At 47.0% G+C, this 16,328-nt stretch overlaps 6 protein-coding genes across 6 annotated transcripts; 4 read left to right on the forward strand and 2 right to left on the reverse strand.

Annotated features, from left to right (window-relative positions):
• Positions 1–1,534: 1,534 nt before the first annotated feature.
• On the reverse strand, positions 1,535–1,938 carry N7471_009180 (uncharacterized protein; the record flags this gene model as incomplete). Its single annotated transcript, XM_057281899.1, has 2 exons — positions 1,535–1,875; positions 1,926–1,938. The coding sequence occupies 2 exons, from the start codon at positions 1,936–1,938 to the stop codon at positions 1,535–1,537; spliced, it is 354 nt and encodes a 117-aa protein (XP_057132782.1).
• A 329-nt stretch (positions 1,939–2,267) lies between these two features.
• On the forward strand, positions 2,268–3,737 carry N7471_009181 (GMC family oxidoreductase; the record flags this gene model as incomplete). Its single annotated transcript, XM_057281900.1, has 1 exon — positions 2,268–3,737. The coding sequence occupies one exon, from the start codon at positions 2,268–2,270 to the stop codon at positions 3,735–3,737; it is 1,470 nt and encodes a 489-aa protein (XP_057132783.1).
• A 1,219-nt stretch (positions 3,738–4,956) lies between these two features.
• On the forward strand, positions 4,957–5,586 carry N7471_009182 (uncharacterized protein; the record flags this gene model as incomplete). Its single annotated transcript, XM_057281901.1, has 1 exon — positions 4,957–5,586. One exon carries the CDS (start codon positions 4,957–4,959, stop codon positions 5,584–5,586), a length of 630 nt encoding a protein of 209 aa, XP_057132784.1.
• A 2,037-nt stretch (positions 5,587–7,623) lies between these two features.
• On the forward strand, positions 7,624–9,182 carry N7471_009183 (putative endoglycoceramidase; the record flags this gene model as incomplete). The annotated part of the gene is made up of 2 exons (XM_057281902.1): positions 7,624–8,100; positions 8,154–9,182. 2 exons carry the CDS (start codon positions 7,624–7,626, stop codon positions 9,180–9,182), a joined length of 1,506 nt encoding a protein of 501 aa, XP_057132785.1.
• Positions 9,183–10,682: 1,500 nt separating this feature from the next.
• On the forward strand, positions 10,683–11,630 carry N7471_009184 (uncharacterized protein; the record flags this gene model as incomplete). Its single annotated transcript, XM_057281903.1, has 1 exon — positions 10,683–11,630. One exon carries the CDS (start codon positions 10,683–10,685, stop codon positions 11,628–11,630), a length of 948 nt encoding a protein of 315 aa, XP_057132786.1.
• A 1,466-nt stretch (positions 11,631–13,096) lies between these two features.
• Positions 13,097–16,309, reverse strand: N7471_009185 (Glycoside hydrolase family 2 N-terminal; the record flags this gene model as incomplete). Its single annotated transcript, XM_057281904.1, has 4 exons — positions 13,097–14,418; positions 14,475–15,290; positions 15,344–15,815; positions 15,875–16,309. The coding sequence occupies 4 exons, from the start codon at positions 16,307–16,309 to the stop codon at positions 13,097–13,099; spliced, it is 3,045 nt and encodes a 1,014-aa protein (XP_057132787.1).
• Positions 16,310–16,328: the final 19 nt, after the last annotated feature.

Raw genomic sequence — 16,328 nt, forward strand, 5'->3', positions numbered from 1 at the left:
CGAAAAGTGTTTGAAGCACAATAAGTTGTCACAATGAACGCACATCCCAGGAGAGAAGCGCTACCTCCCACTCTTTCTGCTATTGTGATAGCCCGAAGTTGCCCGTCGGTCAAGGACATTGATTGGCGTAGGTGTAAATCTTAAGAACTTGCAACTCGACTTCGGCGAGCCTTATAGACCGTTATATCTTGTCAAAAGAGTCTAGATTGCCATGTGGATGAGAAGAGCACGTGGTGGCGATAAAGATAGAGTGAACCTGGAGAGTACGATCATTCGCCCAACCGGCCGCTGACATTTACGGACCATAAAGTAAAAATCTTGGCTGAATTCTAAATGTATGGTCTACAGAGATATGGAAAGCTTATTGATAGATTCTCCTCTAATTCCCCGCATAAATAAGGTTAGAAATATGTAGGCGTCATACCCCGCTCGGAGGAAATTTTCGGCATAAAGTTCCTCTATTGGTGGGGAAAATAGCGAATTGCTTTGATGGGTTTCTTATTAGTGCAGGATTAGCCTCAACCAAAGGGGAAAAGCCGAAAGAGCAAAGGCCAGAAGGGAGGCATAACAGAAAAGATGTAACAGCCTATATGAGCGAAATTTTCTCGAGTTGATGGGGAACTTAGTGATCGACTTTCTAGAAATCTTGTCCGCCCCCAAAGTATCCGAAGAAGCTCGTGAAGTTCTCAAAGAATATGAGTGCTTATTTGATCGAACTCGAATGATTAAAAGAAGTGTGTATCTTTACTAGCTTCACCACAATAAAACGAATTTTGTGTACTCCTTTGGGTCATTTTATGTTGCGCCTTTAGAATTTTGATGAACTCCGGTTCGTTGAAGCTTTTGAAAATTTTACAAAAATATATTGATACAAACGTCTTGATGTTGCGTATATTTTTTGACTTCATTTTGTGTTAACAATAAATATCTTGGGGACATATAGTATTCCTACTTTATCTTTCTGATTTAAGTGGTGATCTCGCCATAATTATATCAGCCTCAAAACTACAAATCTTAAGTAATTAGATAGGGACGTAGACTTTCCGGAAAACAAATAAAGACAAGCTAATCTAACCCGTTTAATCCTGAGGCTAGCCAGATTGGGACAATCAGAACCTACTAGGAGCCTGGAAGGTGATACCTAATAAAAGCCATTCATTTGTAAAAGAGACGGCTGGGCATGAAGCACAAAACGGTATTGTCTATTGCTTGGTTAAGTCTTTTTGCCAACTCTCACATACAAAAGATGCATATCTCTTCGTCCATCCAGCAGCTTACCTCGCTTGGTCTAAGACCGCGTAGCCAGTCGCTACAGGGCTCGTAACCGTGAGATGAAAATGTCTATTTTCCTTTAAGTAAAATATAGAACAGAAAAGCACGTGCAGAAAAAACTCGTACTTGAATTGTAAGTCGAAACACTTCTCAACTCGGCAATAAATGACCTAATTTGGGCCAACCGTGAAACCCTTCACGCAGGGTTCATGAGAAGCGCCATGCTGCCTCATGCTCCTAGTTAAACTGCCGTCACTAACTATTAAATATCACGCACGGGCGTCTTCTCTGAAACGTCCCGCCCAAGCCAAATCAGTTCTGGCTTGGTATTGTGTCCGCATGTGTCTAAAAAGGCCTTCTCCTTGATGATGAGATCGAAATTCAGATCCGCAAACACCATCCCCTCTTCGCAAGGAGATAGATCCTTGGATAGATGACGTCCATCTGGGCCAAAAATCTTTGCGTTGCCGCCGCCTGGGGCATTAAATACGGGAGCATTCTCCGTTCCCATCATGTCAATGGATGGCTGTGTGATAACCGTCGTTGAGTGCAGCGTAAAACATTGAGCTTGCATCGAGTAGACACGCGAAATAGATGCCACCGCTATCCAAAAATATTAGAAAAACCGGCCGAATCATAAGAATTCGTCTTACCTTCGTCTGACATAGAGTAAGGAGCTGGACCGCCAGGGTGTGGAGCTACGCAAGGCCAAGCTGCACAATGGATCTCCTCTCCTTGCGAATAGGTATTGAAATTTAGCAAAGGGTTGTAGTGATCCTGTGATATAATGTGTCAGGTACGGAAAATACGGCACTTGATCGGGAAGCTGGCCACATAGAAAGGGTCACACCACATCCACAACCTCGATAGATGGAGAAAACCGCAACCCATCCCTTGACATCCTCATTTTCGAGGCAGGAAGTGATCCCTCTAATAACCCCGACATACACTCTGTCCAGGGCATCTTTTCTCTGCTTGGTTCTAAACTCGACTGGATGTATACGACTGAGCCTCAGCCAAAGACTGGTAATCGTGTGCATGAGGTCCATGCTGGGAAGGCCTTAGGGGGAGGAAGCGTGAACAACTTCGGTGCCTGGAGTCGCGGTGATGCGACTGACTATAACGACTGGGCCAGAATAGTCGGAGACCAGCGATGGAGCTATGAAGGATTGCTCCCCTACTTTCGCAAGTCTGAGTCTTTCTTCGATTCTAAGGCAGATCCTAAGCAACACGGATTCGAGGGACCGATTCGTATCACCTCGGTCTCGGAGAGTGACCCCAACCGACGATACCCCCTTCGGGAGCCAATCAGGGAGGCCTGGAATGAGATTGGGGTTCAATATATCCCGGATGCCTGCTCCGGGAATTTGTCTGGCATCAGTGAATTCCTAGAGACTTGGTATGACGGAAAGCGTCAAACAACACAGCAAGCGTACAGCCTGGAAGGAGTAAATGTTATTACGGAGGCTACCGTCCATCGGGTCGAGTTTGCCGATGGCGATCAGAGCGAACAGAAGAGGGTTATTGCAGTGTTTCTGTCGGATGGTCGCCGCTTCAGTGCACGGAAGGAAGTCATCCTTGCGGCTGGTACCCTCCAGACACCCCAGGTCCTCATGCTATCTGGAATCGGACCGGGAAATACATTATCCCAGTATGGGATTTCAACGGTTATCGACGCGCCAGAGGTTGGCAAGAACCTGAACGATCATTTTGCGCTCTACCAGCTATACAAGTTGCGTAATCCCGAGCGCGGCCTGGCATTGGGCAGCCCTACCCTCTCAGATCCCGCATTCATAAAGGGCTTTCCGACAGATTGGGCGATCAATCAAGATGTGCCGAGGCATGTTTTGGAGGCAGCAGTGCACAATGACAACGCAAGATTCAGCTCTTCCATCAACGAATCCCTCCTGAAACCTGGCCGACCGCTTGTCGAGACATTGGTCCTCTATGCTCCAATTGGTGCCCCCGGCATCCCATTGGACGGCAGCTTTATCATGACTTCGGTCATGCTACTTGCTGCAACTTCTAGAGGAACCGTCAGTATTCGGTCGTCATCACCTACGGACTCTCCCCTGGTCGACTCCAACTATTTCCACACCGAGGCCGATCGTGTCACTCTCGTCCATGGCACTCGCCGCACAGTGCAGGCGTTGCTAGAGACGTCCGCGTTAGCGGATTATGTTGAGGCTGAGGTGCCTTTCTCTGGAATGTCGGCTTTATCCTCACAATCGTCGGACGACGAGTTCGAGGCCCGGATCCGCGCGGCTGGTATGGCCCATTACCATCCAGCTGGCACCGCTGCAATGGGCAAGGTAGTCGATCCGGACCTCCGCGTCTATGGGGTCCAGAACATTCGAGTTGCGGATGCAAGTATCCTGCCCTTGAGCATCGGGGGCCACCCGCAGGCGACTCTCTATACAGTTGCAGAGCAAGCTGCAGATATAATTCTTGGGGCCAAGGCTTAGGCAAGTACAAGTGCAATGATAGTATTGAATGGTATGTCAAAATTGTGGGGTGCTCGTGGAAAGAGCTCAGAAGGTTGTTTTTGACTTTCGGGCATCGAGTTTGGAAATTATGAATGGAAATACAATGCGGCACGAACAAAGATCACTCTTGAAGCTTCTGCTATGGAGATCGGGGAGAGAGAGGAAGAAGAAACTTTGTGTATTCAATCTATGAATAGTAGGGTATTTATACCCTGAATCTGGCAAACAAGCGCTCGGTCTGCAAGCAAGCAAGCCTGTAGAAATAGGCATCCATGGGAGATGGGATCATCTAACAGTTACCTCCGAACTACGGTATTTTTCAGTGTTCTACCAAGCTGGTAGACCAGGAGTCCACCTGGAATTAGCAGAAAAATACACATTGTAAGTGGGTCATGACAGCCAAGGTGCGGAACACGCGCCAAAATACCGAATGTTGTCCGCATGTCTTCCGCAGCACATCCGGGGAATACCTGCTGCATTTGATGATGTCTCTGCACTAAGGGCTACATCTGAGTCGCCACCCTCGTCAATCGTTTAACCATTACACCCCCATGAATACCGCTAAATCAATCAGATGAAGTCAAATTGTTCGGTTTAAGATTGAATTTATTCTTGGTATTTCCTCGCAGCCCTGTAACGGTCGTTTTTGTGATAGCGGAACCACAAACAAGTGGACAACCCTGACTTACTCTCTCTCCAACAGCCAACGCACATTGACTCCAGAATTGTTGGTAAAGGCTGTCCCCTACCTTATTCAACTGTCTGTAATAAATCTTGCGGTATCATTTGCGTAAAGAATAAATATCCAGGGCATCTAGAAAGGTCTGTATGGATCCCCCGAGTGGGTCATCTCTCAGTGCAAAACGTGTTGCTTTGGAAAATCTTATAAGACCCAAAAGATTTGCGTATTTTCCAAAACTGTAAATTAAAAATCGTATCCGTAGTGCAAAGTGTGACCCTACTAATAATCACGTAAACGTGTTATTCTGGGTATCCTCCGGCAGAGTCATATTTGTAATTTCGGTCTCGGCCTTCCTGATTACATCATCGATTATGCCCCCGGGGCCGCTAAGCCGCGACGCCGAGAGCGCCATTGCTAGTAGACATATATAGAAGTGTTGTCCACGAGATTGAAATGGAACTCAAGACATTTAAGATCTCGGATACCTATATTTCTAAATTACAGAGAGCCTTCAAGATGTCTTTCACCAATCATGACCAGATCTTCGCCGAAGCGTTCAACAACGCCAACAACCTCAGTATCAAACTGCCCGACATCGACATCAACAGCATTATCCAAGCGAACTACTCAGTGAACCCACCGAGCTTTTCTATGACCAAAACGCAACTCTGGGACATGGAATGTCGCAAAGCAGCTGCACCAGACAAATATATTCCAAATCAGGTCAGATCCGCTGAGAAATTTCCATCTTTGGTTGACGCCCATTTCGAGTATTTCACTCGGATTAGCGAACAGAAAACCTGGAAGGACCCGTCGACGACTGTCATGGTAATCGAAAATGTTAAAATCGATCATAAAAACCAGGTGGTGACATTTATCGGCGCTGAGAAGTTCACGACACCAGATGAGCGGCATATTGTTGCGGGAAGCGGTCAGCCCTTGTTCAATGTGGAACACGGAGTGGTCGGAGATGAAGAGAATCGGCCATTCAACACGTGGCGAATTACCCTCTTGGCCATGGGAGAGGATGATCCCAGGAAGTGGAAGGTTCTTACGGCTATGACTGAGAACAAGTATCTCCCTGAATATGTGGAGATTTATATCAGGGAAGTGTTGGGTGTTTCCTTGCTTAGGAGGGAGGATTGATATTATTGAAATGTAGCCTCCTATCAGCCCCCTACGCCGCTATCACGGGATATTGTGCTGTTGGAAAGCGGCCGGAGGTTGTATCCTGATTGGATGGTACCAGATTAATGCTTGAGTTGCCAGGCTAGAAATATTGATGCAAGTGTGTTATATGAATCTTGCTCCACCTATACTCTACGTACTGTCTTGCCGGGCTAGAGCCAGAGGTCGGTCTAGCATGCCTACAAGAGCCCTACATTAGTAGGGAATTCCGACACAGAGGATACCAGATATACTGGCCAGAGGCCGGTATCGTAGCAACGGCTATCCGACGGGATCCATTGATCATAATAGACCCAATTAACACGAGTGGTAGGTGAGACATACATACCACGGCCACTACATATACTCCGTATTAAAGACATTGCACTAGGTAGCGTTACATCCACCCCGTTACCCCGCTAATTTATTCACACTAGCTAGAGATTTGTTGATAATTCTCTATATGGAGCAAATGATGATTTTAGCGGTGTGGAGAAGCTACTGGAATCAAGGAATTCGTCGTTTTAAAATCGAAGATTTAACCTGTCTCTCCACTCCTAACTCGGGTCGCGGTACCGTCAAAGTCATCTATACGTACCCCACTTAAACACGATAGAGGATGATATACCCCACCAGACTCGGGGGTTTCTCCATATTAGATAAAGGGGAGCATATTAGTGGAACAATTTTCGACGCAGATGCATAGTGAGTGGTGGCTGTCATCATGTAAAGAATAGTTAAGGCTACAGGATGGTCAATTAACGCGTTTTTCTTTTGTTATCTTTCTTCATTATTCATTTCTCATAAACCGAATTCTCATTCCAAAATAGGCTCAACAAATTCGTCTATAATAAGGCTGAAACTAGGCACCAAAACGCAGCCTAGTGATAAAATTTCCTTCTTGTCTAGGAAATGTGGGCCACGTCGTCAGCTTCTGTTTCGATCTCTAGTTATATCGCAGAGCTATCCGCATCAAAGTCACTAGGGCTAAAGCTGGAACATTTGCTCGACAAAGTGCTACGTTGCGGATCTTGGCTTCTTTGATTGGCTCTGGTGGCGATCGTGATATTCCCCATCATCATCGGACCTGTAGATCCAGGAGCCCTGATGCATAATATGCCTACCATGACTCGCTTGATTTATCAACCTACCAACTTCCCGAAATCAATCCCCTTCATGATTGGATGGAATATCTTGAAGAAAACTTACCAGGATGCCATAATCCCTGAAGCCTCAACCAGTGATAGACAGGTCTTGGTTACAACAGGAACATATTCTAACGACGACAATTTGTTTCAAGCCAGAAATCCAGACGACTCTTCAAGATTGTCTACAGTTGAAGTACGCTGTACTTCACCAACTCTACTAGCCAAAAACTCTTTAGTTAGGGATTAGTGAGATGTGGGTGTTGAATACACCATTGACACTAGTAAGATTTCTGCTCCACTTTGACCGACAAGATGTAACCCTGCTTTAACGTATTTCACATGCGAGCTGCGCACACAAGCGAGCTGCGCAGTCCGATACACATACTAAATGAATACAACATACATGTCTATATGAGCTTTTCCTTATGGTCTAATGCTTATTATACAATATTTTGTCAATTGAGGGAGTTTCAGGAAACTTAAGAACTTGATGGAGATATATAGTTGCATATTCAGAGGCTTTAAAGATGTAATTTTTGATACCATCACAATGCACGCTTTCGATCTAGTCAAAATTGATATATACTACTAAAAATACTTATCAATGGCTATCGGTATTTTAAAAACATAATAAACAGACGTTGGTTGTTGAGATGTGAGTATAGCATATATCGCATTTACTATGGTATTTCAGCTGCGCAGCTCGGTTGTGTGCGCAGCTCGCATGTGAAATTCGTTATGTAAAGAGCACAGGGAATTTATACTCTCCCTGTTTTCCCTTAATTCTTTTTATCGTCTGAACGCTCCTTCACTCCGTCTCTTTTCCCGTTTCTCACCTGGGATTGACTTGGTTGGTCCTTTCATTGAAATGCTGTTCACTCCCATTGCTGCTGCATCGCTGCTAGCAGTACTCGGCACACTACCGGCGGGTGTGTTAGCTCAGGATGCCGAGGGCTGGTACAAGGCTCATCCAGGCATGGCGCGTATCAGCCAGGTGAACCAAGATACGCATCAGATCGTCGATGAATTCAACCGTACGCGGTTCTTCCACGGAACCAATGTCGTTATGAAGGAGCCGCCGTGGCATCGGCAGTTGGAGTGGGTGCCGGGTATCTCGTCGTTTGGCAAGCAAGATGTCCAAAATCTGCACGATTTGGGTCTGAACATCGTGCGATTGGGCCACAGCTGGGCCGGTGCAGAACCTGTGCGTGGGTCGTACAACCAGACATTTCTCGATATCATGAAGAAGCAGACCAAGATGGCCGAGGACCATGGCCTCTATGTTTTGGTGGACGTCCATCAGGACTGCCTGTCGCGGCAGTTTTGCGGCCAAGGCGTACCTGACGTGAGTAGAGATAATGGCATATTTGCACCGTTGATACTGACACGGCTTTATAGTGGTTTGTTAAGGAGGACTGGGTATCGAGCAGCAAGAAGTATCCGTTCCCCCTTAAGCTGACACCGTTCCCTGTGGATGCAAACGGCTTTCCATCGCCGGAGTCGATTTGTGATACTGTTGACTGGTCTCTGAGTTACACGTCTGTGGCGGTGGGCAATGCGTTTGGGCGGCTATACAACAACTACAACGGGCTTGGCGATGCGTTTGCGGCGTACTGGAAAACGCTGGCGTCAGAGTATGCCGAGACGACCAACGTGGTCGGCTATAACTTGTTAAATGAGCCATGGGTGGGCGACACGTGGGCTGATCCGACATTGCTAGTGCCAGGTGTTGCCGACCACAAGGCCCTGGAAGGGCTATGGAACCGCGCGACTAAGCAGATCCGTACCGTGGACAATGACAAGCTCATTTGGTTTGAAGGCGCCACCCTGGACGTCTTATCGGGTTTCAACAACGTCCCTCTCGGGGACGGCTCGAAGTCAGTGCATTCATTCCACTACTACAGCCCACCGCAGCTGGGCTCTATTTCCACCACTCTCAACAACCGCCACAAGGACAACGAGCGTCTTAGGACCGCTGGTGTGCTGACCGAGCTTACGTTCTGGATGGGTGATGATAAGCAGATGCAGGGCCTGACAGATGCCATGGCGGCGACTGACGCAAATATGGTTTCCTGGATTGGCTGGGCATACGAGAACCTGTACAATGGCACATCTGGACAACCTTATCCTGAACTGGCGAAGCACTACAGCCGTGCATACCCCTCCGCCATCGCTGGCACTCCTATCAGCTTCGGCTTTTCTGAGGGCTCGACCACTTTCAAGCTACAGTTTACGTCTGATCCCAATATTCACGCGCCCACCGAAATCATTCTGCCCCCATCCACCTTCCCCAACGGATATAGAGTCCAAGTCTCACCCGAGGGCAGTTTGCTGCAGTATGCACTCGACAAACGTACCCTGGCCTTGTTCACATCCACCAGCATCAAGAAAGCCACCGACATCTCTGTTACAGTTTCTGGTAATTAATCTCATCCCTAATTTACCTCCAAAATTACTACGCAGTTGTAGTTGTAGTAGTAGTAGTAGTAGTAGTAGTAGTAGTAGTAGTAGTAGTAGTAGTAGTAGTAGTAGTAGTAGTAGTAGTAGTAGTTGTTGTTGTTTCATCAAGTTAATTGTCTCTGCACCGGGCTATCTAGCTATGGCAGGCCATATTTCCTGGCTTCTATTAGTTCATAGGGCAAGCCTACTGTCCTATTCCCTCGGGAATGGTCCACCATTCAACGCTTTTCTACCGTACACCTAGAAATCATCACAACCGGTGCATGGGTAGGCAAAGCCCAACCGCACCCCCCAACCGCGCTAAATATCGTTAGCCAGAATTCCAACCGCACCGCACCACCAAGCCGCATGGTTAGGCCGCGTTTAGCCGCAGAGAAACCGCAAATACATAAGTACCTAACTAGGCTATTCTGAGACGCATAAAAGTGCTGACTGATATCAACTCAAACACTTGTTTACAACTATTTTGGTTTGCAAGGTCTAGCATGGCAGTTCCTGGCGAGATTCATATATCAAGTTAAGGAAATCTTATTTAACTTGATTGTATTATGTAGAATCTAGATCTAGGATTACATATTTATCAGCTTCTATACTATCCAAGTGTCGTGGTCTGTATACAATAGGTAAGCATTGATGTACAGAGGTTACAAGTAGCAGATAGTTACAGATTGACAATACACACTCCTACACCTCTCTGAATTCACTTCTTGGACTGACGTCCGAGTTCTCTTTGTGTGCCCCAGTTGGTATGATGCTGAATTATGAGTGCTGAATTGATCCATATGCCAAAGAGCATACTGCCTTAGAGCGTTCCCTCTTCAATATATAGTTAAGAAATAGAAACCAAAGCATCCAGCCAGGCCATGATTTCTTTCACTTGGTGTACAAGAGCAGGGGTAATAGTGGAATGATAAATATTCCCTCGTTTCGGTCGCAAATACCCCGTCTTTCTGCTTTATTGTTCAAATGATCGCCTCACACCTGGAGATAGCAATACGCCCGTTATGCAATTTGTATTGGAGAGAAAGAAAGAACTATTTGCTAACGATTTCAGAGTGTTTAACATCAAGATCCTTGCTATCCGCATATAGGTCATTGTCGACAGGTGCCGTGCTATTTTTATCAAAGATTGTCGCAATATCTTCAAGCGAGTATCCCTTAGTTCCAGGGTAGACAAAGTAATAGGTTTACATAAAATATAACCTAATTATTAAGAAACAACCTTAATATATATATAGTTAAATCTCTATTTTCTAACCTAATTAATAAGGCTAGTGGTCGATTGATTGCACTTCCTCTTGTTCTTTTTCGTTGACAAGATGCCCAGGTGGTGGGGGTAGTGGCCTGACTTTACCTCGGGGGTTACATTCGACGCCCAGGCGCTAAGCGAGTCATAAAGAGAATATTAAAGCCTGTGGAAGTTCCTGACCAATTCATGCACACACTTACAACATCATTGCAGGAACCATGCCCTACAATCCTCGTCCACCCAGTATCTTTCATGATGAGTCATGGCCTACGCCATGGCGTTCATCTGAATTCCCACCCGAAGAAACCTTCTTCGAACGAATCAATCGACAGCATGCGAAGCCAGAGTGGAAGTCTGTACCGCGCTTCTTAGAATTCGAGTCTAGTACGGGTGGAGGTTGGCCATGGGGATGGGCCATCTATCGCACCTCCTATCTAAACACTTCCGATCAAGACTGGGCTAGAACTATTGAAAAACTCGACGAGGCCTGTATGGCCGACCTAGAGTTTTACGAGCGCAGCTGGCATCGATTCGGCGCCACGTGTGTTGAAATGATCCGCGAGGGTTATCGGAATGTTATCTTTGAAGACCCCGCGTTAGAGGGGGCGTCGGAAGCCGTCATCCAACGTCGACATAAACAATGGGTCGAAAACCATGGCCTCTACGTGTATAGTAGTGTTCCTCGCCTTGGTTACGCACTTTTGTTAGATGATCGTTGTATACGATCAATCTTGGCTAGTGCGGCGCCTAGGAAACCATCTGCTATCGAACTAGGGCTACCATGGCCAAAGATTAGCGACAAACCGGGGGGGATGGTCGGTTATGTTAACTTTATCGACTCTCACTTCCGCCCCGAAGACCCGGAAAATGACTCTGGAGAGTACTACCGTGGATTGATCCGTGTTCATTTGGATTGTTTAGCCCAATTTGCTCTCTATTGCGAGGATCTTGAGACTGGAGAACAGGAATGGGGTGAATATGGGATGGACACACCTGATTATGTATTTTATACAGATGGCCATTGCTCAAACATTGAGTCGAGAGAAATGTTTCTTTCTTCCCCAGATAGGAACGTTAAGAGAACTGCGAGTGTAACTGAGCTCGAGTATATCGAGCGCCAGGATATGGAGAACTTAGCATTGAGCAATATGCCGGGTTCTGCCTAACACTGGAATGACACCAATACCAACGGCTTTATTGGTCCATACATGTTAGAATTTGAATTGTTTTGTGCGGAATGCTCGGAAAGAGGATGCATATGGTTATGGTGATGAAGACTTCGCAAAATTCCTTCTGGTTTTATATATGTATGTTTTCTCAATTTACACAATACACGCGGCGACTGACTTTTCTAGAACTGGGATCATGGCCATAAACGGACTGAGTACGCTGCCCGACGGGCGCATGTCAACGGACTTCAGCTGTATGTGGTTGAAACTGCAATGATTGACTTCAACGAATTGTCCGCCTAGGATTGTCCAAGAAAGATTAGCGAGTGCTATTATTATGGAAGACGATTTGGACTAGGATGTATCGATCAAAGTCTAGCTTCAGAGCTTCGCCCGCGTAGTCAAAGCCCTCCAGCTTCAGGATACCCAAAACAAGGGCACTATTGGGCTTGCAACAAAGGTCCCTTCTGGTAAGCAACTCTCACACTCTATGCAGCCAAACAAAGCTAAGTTGGACATACTATTAGCGGGCATCGGACTGGTGGCGTATCCCTTCCAAGGAATTACTAAAAGTATTGAGGCTACTTTTCGTTCACAAAGTCGTAAGGCCATTGTAAATGCACGGCTAAAGAGTGGGTATTATGAAACAACCAGGATGCAGATGACCGATGAAGAGCGGCGTGAGATTCTGCAGTCATTTGATAGATTTTTAAGGGCATGGGATACATAGATAGACTTGTTTCTCTATATTGCGTCAAGCCCGTTGTTGTACCATGCTCAATCGAGCTAGAACAATTTTCAAATTCTACACTTGCATGGTTTTAGGCGGAGTCGAATTAGTAATAGTGATTACGATGATGCTCAAGCTAGCAGAGCTACTATAGCCACCGTTAAACTCATGGAAAATACTGCGAACAGCTGGCTTTCTCTAAGAGCCAATACGAAGGGTTATCATTAAGAAAATGTGTTCATTGCAATCGTCAAAAATAAGGAAAATTACAACCAAACTGTGACAATAATCAGAGAATTTTCCCAATGTTCCACTCGTCACAGTATACCAACGCATGACCCCGGCCTTACAGAGCTATAATCGCCCCTTCCACGTGGTAAGGTAACAGGGCCTTCATTCAATAATGTGGGCCAAAATAGACACATCACATGTGAGGCTGTGCAGTTTGGCTTATTTAGCGCAGCCAATAGTATACCAAGGGTAATACATACCCGTATTTGTACTCACTGCCTATTTGGGAAATTTGAAATTGTCTGGGTTGGCAATTTAAATCTTTCTTGGGCCCTTTGATTATGATATGGGGGTTTACTAAATGCGACAAGGGTATTTAAGGCGAATAACAATACAGGCTGCATAGTCTCCAAGTAAATAATCATATAGACGTAGAGGAACGGTGTACATTGTCTCTTCTTTGAACTTAACTATCCATCAATGTTTCTGCAGCACCTCCAGTTTATATACCAAGCGCAAACGACAGGTAAGGTGTAATAAAAACCTCACCCACCAATCCATTAGGAACAATATCAGGCAAGTCCGAGCCCACTCGGGTAGTCAACAACGGAGGTGCACCCGACTCGGTAATCTTAGGGAAGATACTCCTCAGATAATTCCACATCGTAGTGGGAACGATAACCAGTAACTCGTTCTCGCCATCACGCAGATAGACTCCGATATCCGCAGTTCCTGTAGTTGGGTCAATAGGTGAGACCTTTTCACCGTTTACGAATAGTTGAACTGCGTGGAGGATACGAGAGAACGTAATGTAAGCTCCAATTCCGTTCGGGTAGTCTGGGTGCCAAGTGAATTGGGAACTGTAATACCCGATTCCAGAGGCGTTGACGAGGGCGGGGATCTGTGTCCAGGAAAGTAGAGAGGGGAGATGGTGCGTTGTGTTGCGGATTGATGCTTTCGTAGAGGCATTCTTCATGTTCGCGGGGGCTTCCCAGTGCTCTGCTGTGAGCGTCCAGTTTTGAATCAGGAATGGGCTTGGGATGGCTGATGTGGTTGGAACAGTTCTAGTCGAGTTGTCGGACAGTACGAACTCGTGAGCAGACTTGTTGGCAGTGTGAGCCAGTTGGGCAACGGCTCCACCTTCGTGGTCAAGGTGGTAGCCAAGGATAGAGTTGGGAGCAGACTCAATATGAACCGAGGGTGTGTAAATATCGTCCAAAATTTGGGCGCTGAATGCTAATATAGTGGTTTGATTGGCCTTCAGCGTCACGGGAATGACGATATCACCAGCCCGACGCTTGTACTGCGCCACTGGTTGGCGTTCTCCAGTCCAGGCATTAAAGAAGTGAGGGATCTTGTCAGTTGTGACTCTGATTTTGCCTTGAGAACCACCTCCATCACAGAAAATGAAGGCATAGTCCACTTGGGCTTCCTTGTCCTCGCGCCAAGTCGTATGCCAGGTACCATTTGTCTGGACTCTGACACGAGGAGTGACACCATGCGAGACGAGTGTTTTCGCGATATGACCGCTTCCTGTGGTCCGGACACTCGTTGAATTGGCCAGTTCTTGAAGACCTTTCCTGAATGCCTCGACTCCCCCATCATTAGAGATTGGGTAATACTGTGCGCTACCTCCGGAAAGAATGACGGGTAATCCCTTTGCCGCGTAGTCTTTCAGCCTCCGGATAGCTGAGACAGTTATGTTCGCGTCGTGCGTGATGACGATCGCTTTGATGCTAGGACCCTGTGAAGCCAACACGCCATTCTCGACAGAGGATTCTGGGAGTTCGAGGTTATCAGGAGAAAGGTATGTGTAGATATAACCTAGACAAGTATTAGTCAGTGGAGATGTAATTTGTAGTTGCAACAGCACTGCTTACCAGCGTCAAGAAGGTCATCCTGGCCGTATTTTGCAGCGAAATTGGGGTCTGTGGCGGAATCTTTGTTGATGAAAGCCACATCAAACTTAGGAATCCCCTGTCGCAGTATAAACTGAGCTCTGGAAATGTAGCCGATGGCCTCATCAAACCCATGCATCCATGAAGGCTGCTTTGGGGAATACATATCGGAGAATAGATATTGGAATGGCGTGGTCCCCGGCCAGGTAGTGCCGTACCAGTCCCCACTATATGGCTGGCCATGCAGAACAACCCTATTGATACCTCCAGCAAAAGCCTTGTTCACGCTTTGCAGGAGCTCTGGTATTGTCAGGGAGTATGCACGATAAATAACAGCCCCCATCTCGTTCGACACGACATTCTTCCCGGCTAGATATGCAGCACCTGTGAACTGCCGGTACCCGTCGATGTTGTCTTTCCACTGCAGGCTCTCGCACTCTGGGGCATCTGCCAATGGTATGTTCGCCAATGTGTCCAAAGGCAGGTTGTACGAGACCTGCGTTGAGTATTGGAGTCCAAGGTCCTGATTCAGCCATTCTCGCAACTCGGTCAAGTAACTCCCATACCCGTCTGCCAGCACGGAGCGATAGTCGTTGATATACTTGTCAGTGATCTGGTTGCCCTTGAAGACTGCTTTCACCAACCCCGGATTACTGGGTTGAGCCATTATATTGTTCTCGCCAAACATGAGGAGCGGGAGATATTTCCCTATGTGGTATCCAAACTTGTTGTAGAACGCATCCGGCAGCTTCGGTGTCCATGATATGTTGGACAGGAATTCCATGCTGTCCTCCCAGCCTAGATATCATGGTCAACGGGTCTTCTTTGTTTTATGGGTCCAGGAAACATACCGTAGTGTCCCACATTCCCCAGGAGTTGCCGTATGTCCTCCGTGAGGATGTGGTCATCCCAGTAATCGATCACTGTCCTGGCTCCTTCCTTGCTAAAATGGTCCACCACAAACGAGCCATTGGCCAGGATTGTATCCGTTCTGTTAGACTCCACCTCGAGCGCTTTATGCAGGGTTCTCTTCTGATAGAAGGAGAATACATAGAGATCGCGTGACGACTCTGATGACGGTATTGCTAAGATTCCGTCTGACGACACATTCTGTGTTATGTCTTGTAGGGACGTCTCGTCTAGGACAAACTCGAGGTATGAACTCTGGGCCGGCGTGGGGTCTAAGGAAAAGGAATCACCGGCTATGGACACGTTTGTTTTCCTGTCCACTGAGGCAAGGACACAGGCGACTAGTTCCCCTTCACCCCATCCTGGGATACGCTCACTAGTCTGACTAACTGGTAATATTTGGACGAATGGCACCTATCACGAACACAATTAGCCGATAAAAAGCAACAAGAACTAGGCTACACTGCACTCACCAAATCCCATTGAATCCCGTCAGCGTCCGAAGACGCAGGCACCCCCTGCCCTTGGTTCGGCCCTAGCGCAACATCCACAAGTACGCTATTCTCCTTAGCAGCTTCCAAAGCCGCCTGCAATATATGCTGGAACGGAGCACTGCCGAACCCATAAGTCACCCAGTCGGAGCCGGGCGGGTTGCCCCCAATGGCCCCTCCGTACCCGTAGTAAGCGAGGAACTCGATACCTCCGGCTCCAACCTCCGCAGCGGAGCAGATATCAGAGGCTACGACTGTCGGATCAACACTAGCGTCTGGTAGCCAGTACCGGAAGAATGGCCGGACTTGAGCAGAAGGGTTTGTGAAGGTTCCATAGCTATTGTTTGGGGTTGCGGCGGTTAAGACAATTGGTAGGGCAGCTACCACGGCCAAATACTGGAAGAGTGGCATTGCCATGATGCTTAGCCTTTATCGG

Source organism: Penicillium samsonianum, assembly GCF_028829775.1.
Source record: "Penicillium samsonianum strain IBT 33392 chromosome Unknown utg000005l_segment0_segment0, whole genome shotgun sequence".
Taxonomy (NCBI): Eukaryota; Fungi; Ascomycota; class Eurotiomycetes; order Eurotiales; family Aspergillaceae; genus Penicillium; species Penicillium samsonianum.